This window comes from Physcomitrium patens, chromosome 1 (genome assembly GCF_059467195.1).
Source record: "Physcomitrium patens ecotype Gransden chromosome 1, ASM5946719v1, whole genome shotgun sequence".
Classification (NCBI taxonomy): Eukaryota; Viridiplantae; Streptophyta; class Bryopsida; order Funariales; family Funariaceae; genus Physcomitrium; species Physcomitrium patens.
The window spans coordinates 27,527,952-27,533,404 of record NC_143410.1 but is presented as its reverse complement, the minus strand read 5'-3'; the positions used below and the strand labels follow the sequence as shown (position 1 = coordinate 27,533,404).

The window sequence follows — 5,453 nt, the reverse complement described above, 5'->3', positions numbered from 1 at the left end:
ATACTCGTTATTGGATCCGATCGTCGCTATGGAAGCGGGGACGAGGTGAAAAATGAGTGGGACAAAGTTGGCAGCCTACTCACCAGGTGAGCTTTCCACTGTGGAAAGTTTTGTGACATGGTAGTACATTATCCGAACATATTAAAACCAAATTCGTAGGAATGGACCGTGCAGCAGAGTGAGGGAAATGAGACAGATACAAAGACACTTCTCGTTTAAGTGAAAAAAATTACTTTTACTTCGTTTATCTGATTCTTGAAAATGTACAATTATCATGGAATCCCGCACCTCAACTTTGCGAGTAATCTCCTGCTATATCAACCATACGCTACGTCGTTTTTTGATGCTACGATACTGCTGAAGTCATACGGGTCTTTTTAAAACTCTCCTTGTGAGAAAGTTGCTAACATACTGACAATGCGCTGAGGAAATTTTCCAGATTAAAAGATATACAAAACACAAAATGCTTTTTTTACAAGTACAAAGCTATTTTCATGATCATTCGTTCTCACTGGGCAACTACTGCACAGCACCCATATTAACAAAAATAAAGTCTAGATATTGTAGATTTCTCGGTTTTCTGCTACTCGGGAGGTCATGACAGTGTCTTCCACTCTTTGTACGCCACAGACCCTGAAAGAAGACCAGCGAAGACTGTGCAATGAGTTTCTGTCAGGTCTCAGGGCCTCTGGCATAATTTCCAACTGTCGACACAACCTCAAACCCTTATTTTGTTCACGGTCCTTGGGTACCCCAGGGCCAGTCGCTGTCGCCAGTGGATACACACGCTTGAACTGCATGACAACAAGACAATGTCGGATTAGCCTCCACGACCTTTAAAACGCAGCCAGGCAGCTTTTGAGCAGAGAGCAGAGAATGTAATCAGAGCTTACCTGTAGCAGGCAACGCATTAGTGATTGAGTTGATATGAACTGTTATGAGAAGCTTCAGATGGTCAGCAGCGTTCGGAGTCAATAAAAAATTCTGGGGGTATTACTGATGGAGGTGTCAACATTTCCACACACTTAAACTGCATTACGAAAAAGTGCACAGAGTTAGATACATCCTCTCTAGCTACTGTCATTAAATTACGAGGAAACCAACCAACAGGACTACCCTACGTTCAAAGAAATGAGATCAAACAAATGCAGCAGACTTACCTTATGTTTTCTATACTTCTCTCGAATAGCAGGAAGAATACAACTACTAGTGTTCCGCTGCAAATCATGAATCACTTTCACGCACTTCTCCAACTCAGATGCCCTATACCCAGTGTAATGTTGCAAAGACGCATCCCATGGACATTTCGACGGATCGAGAGTTAGCTTGGCCAAATACACTGCGGATGCAGCTACCATAGATGGCAGGAATCCCAGCATACTGTACTCAGTAAGGGTGAGTTCGGCAAGGAAGTTCCCTAGGAATTCCAAAACTAGGGCTGGAGCCTGGCAACTCGATTGGGCAGCTCGGACGAATCGCCTCAAGAAGCTCTTCGTTGTGGGCGTCGTCAGCTCAAACTTCAACTCCCTTAGAATTTTCATTTCCATCTCTAGAACCTGCTCATCAACAGTGCCATGCTAGTCAGGATTTTGAACGCATGTGGGCCCTTCAATAAGTTATCATTTTTAAGCGATTCATGGCAAGCATCCTGTCAGTGAGCGTGTGTACCTCTTCACGTCGGTAGGTGTTATCCGTTATGTAGCAGAATTCCTCAACTTGAGGTGCACAAATCTCCTCGTACTTGGCAGCAATAAGCATAGAGGATACGCCTAAGAGCTGTAATCGTTGCCGCGTAACAGTGTTGCAGGAAAGGAACCGATCAATGTAGGCAACCGTCAAGTAAAGAGTGTCCGGAAGTAATTTATATTCTTCAGCAACTTCGACAAGCCAATCAATGAGAATTCCCCTCATACTTGGACTTATATCCCTTTGCATGACCTCCATGAAATTTGTAGCAGGCCTGCGCTTGATCTGGACGCAGTGAAAGCCCTCAGTTCAGTTAAAACATTCACAAAGCTAAACCTGAACTGCAAGTCATTGAATCATAACCCAATACAAATTAAATGGGTGAGAGATCCTCACCTCAGCCATTCGGAGATGCTCGTAAATGTCCGTGGCGTATGTGCTGCACATTTGGGGATCAGATTCGTCAGCGTCGATGTCTTCAAACGTCGACCCCTTCGAACAAGTCGGATTTCCCATGCAGCTAGTGTCATTGAAAAGATCGCCTTGCATCACCGAACCCTTTGAACTCTTGTACTGAGCAAGGTTACGCACGGTTCGTTCTTCTAGAGGTGCTGTTTCCGTAGAACTATCTTCCGACTCAGGTTCCGATTGTGCTTGAGGGTCAAGCAATTGGGAATGCAATGAGAGATCTTGGAGGACATTTTTGGAAGGACACGGTTCACTCTCCACTGCACAAAACTCTTCGTGAATTTTCGGAAGATCATTTTCGTCTCCTTCCACAGTCAGTTTAGATTTCACGTCCTGGTGCTGTAAGTTCAGTATATCAACTGCGAAACTGGAAATTGAAGCAGCATTGACCAGCTTCGATATGTCAGTGAGGGGGGCACGTCTGCCATTGGACTGCACGGTCCGCTTCCTAGGGTGCAGAACAATGGCATTGGGATCTTCTACGGCTGATCGCTTAGTCGATGCTCTCGTCAACCTCGCACTCTCTGAAGGGGCTGTTGCAACTGCGGAACCTTCCGCGCGCGGACGCAAACGCCTCACCGTCTCAGCTGCCATTGTCGAAATTTTCGCGGTGTGGTTGACTACTTCCACAGATCTTAGGATGGAATCTCGCAACTCACCGCACATAATGAAGACCTTTCACGTCTTCCGGACTTTGAACTTCACTCGTCAAGCTTGGGACATAAATTAATTTGTACAAAAGCCGCTCTCGGCTCAATTTTCTAGCTTCGAGTCAGAGGCGACGTGTTCTCAAGCTTCTGTGCCACAAATCTTCGCATGCCTACAAAACTTCACGACCACCTCTGCTGCACGAACAACTCTGGCAAGCACAACCGCCCCGGCATGTCAGAGTAGAGCGAAGCGACCATCAGAGTATCTGACACAGCTTCAAGCTGCAGTCCATCACAACACTCTCAGCTCCTATTCCGGACAAACAGCGCCCGTGCAAGATGATGCTTCAGCCACTCTAACCCCTTCGCGAAATGTGGCAACAGCACAAGACCCCTTCAAAACCGCCGGATCTTTACTCCAATTCCGTTTCTTCCACTAAAGCCGCTCTTTCACGGATTCACAACTAGCAAACAGGCTCCCGTTGGCTGCAGGTGACAACTTCCACAACCGCAGCCACTCACAGGCCACCTCTAACCTCTCAGGAAACCAGAATCCAACTGTCAAACAGTGAAAAACCACAACACTACCACTGCAGGAGACAACGAGAGTCATATACCCCTGGCAACCCCCCGCACGCAACATGCCAGAGACTCCATCTACAGGCGGGCGGGAACAGGACACCCTCAAATTTTCCCGCTTCCCTCGCTCAAACACCAAGGAAACCCACACAAACAAACTAATTCAGAACTTCATCGACCTCGTCATCCTCCCCTGAGGCAAACCCAGAATTACAAAACCGGCACAGATGAAAGAGCTACATCCCCCGCTTCCATTCGAAAGAGACGACGACAACAACGACGGTGACTTCCCACGGTTTGATACTTGACTGAGGATGACAGCAATAAATTCCCCATTTGATCTCTTCACGTTCGAGCATTTTATAGTATTTTTCTTTTTTCTTTTTTTTTTCCTGGATTTTGTGGCGTCAAGGGGACGCATTATAATTTGAACATCCGAGATGGTGGAGGTTTCATCGACAGCGAGAGGAGGCCGCAGAGGCGCGCTCTCTCGGGGAGCTTCGTGGAGGGAAAACGAACGCCCTTCACTCGCTCTTTTCAAACTGGCTGCCCCGCCCCCAAGAGCGGGCGCCATCAGGCGACTGAATGCGGTGGAATCCTGGCCGCGCCACAAGCCCATTCTGGCTCTGAATTTAACGGATTCCGGGCGGAATCCGTGCTCCGGGCAGCCTGGAACTGCCCTTGGGGGTGTCCACTTGAGGTTCCCCCCGCTCTGTCTCCCCAATGGAGAATTCTTCACCCCTTTTTGCATCTCATTTTTATTATAGCTTTTTATTTTAAAGGTTTGGGATGGACTTTAAAGGGGCCAATTTATGCACGCTTTTGTGGGGCAAGAGGTGCCATAAGTGCTTGCTGCGAAGATGGCATCGTTTCATTGGATTTGTTAAATTTGGGTTGCGTCTAATTCTAACTGTGACATGCAAAGCTGGCCATTTTGTGAGTGCATTACTTGGAAAGGAATATTCTCTTTCAGGGATAGGGGAACCAATGGGAACCAAGAGAATGATCGAATAGGATTCAAGCGGATTGTACCCATTTACTAATTTTCTACATAATTTTTTCTAGGTTAAAGTATCAAACAGGATTGGTCGTGACCCAACTATTTTTTTACATATAAAACAGTAGATTTGAAAAATATTTGAAAAATCCTTCAACGACACGATCTAAACCCTTAAACATAGTGAAACCCATCGTCACACCTCTTCGTTTACATGTCAAGATGTGCTTTATATGTGTCACCAAGCCATGTAAAGCACCACAAGAGAGGAAGAGAAAAAAAAAATAGAATAAATAAATAAATGAATAAGGCAAATTTAAACGTTGACAATTACCATCACAAACCCTAATTAGACATCGCAAGGCACCAAAATTAAAAAGCCTATTAATTTTCAAGTTATTACTCTTTTTCCAAATGTTCCCCAGACAGGAGAACATAAGCTCAGAAAGCGTGGGAGCCATTCATTCATTTTACCATAGACGAAGCTAATCCGATACTTTATTCTATTTATCCAGCAAAAAACTGAAGAGGAAACTTTTGTATTAGCTTCAAAAACAAAACGGAAAGTGCTCCAATTCATGCTCCATTAATAGAAGAATCACGAAAAGACCATAAAAGCACGCTGCCAGCTTGTCAAGAGCCCTTGCCACCTAGACTCATTTGTGGAGCTCATTCCCCCAATTTAACCTGGATTCTGCTCAGCCAACGTCTCTGCAATGGAAATTGTGGACATCCTGACAATTGTCACCATATGATAGTATCTGTCTGTTTGTGGAGGTGTGTTTCTTCTTTACAGAGAGCAGAATTTGCTATATGGGTACTGTCTTTTAATGTTGCGCGAATAAAGGTATTATCTAGTATGTATAGGTAAGATAATGTTCACAAAATGGGGGATAAAAGTGCACGCACTCACACATGCACATATATATATATATATATATATATATAAATTAAATTAAGAAACTAATATTTTTATTTTGTGGTAGTTTATATAATGTATGTATAATTTAAGAAACTAGTTATTGATGATTGATGATGGAAGTCTTTGATCACTTGATATGAATTTTGGTATA

At 44.5% G+C, this 5,453-nt stretch overlaps 1 protein-coding gene across 1 annotated transcript; it reads right to left on the bottom strand.

The window, feature by feature from the left end:
• Positions 1 to 214: 214 nt before the first annotated feature.
• LOC112274767 (cyclin-A1-4) lies at positions 215 to 3,600 on the bottom strand. Its single transcript, XM_024504554.3, has 5 exons — positions 2,083 to 3,600; positions 1,669 to 1,971; positions 1,161 to 1,556; positions 894 to 1,030; positions 215 to 794 (listed from the first exon to the last, which is right to left on the bottom strand). Exons 1-4 carry the CDS (start codon positions 2,818 to 2,820, stop codon positions 956 to 958), a joined length of 1,512 nt encoding a protein of 503 aa, XP_024360322.1. The 5' UTR covers positions 2,821 to 3,600; the 3' UTR covers positions 215 to 794; positions 894 to 955.
• Between the last annotated feature and the right edge of the window lie 1,853 nt (positions 3,601 to 5,453).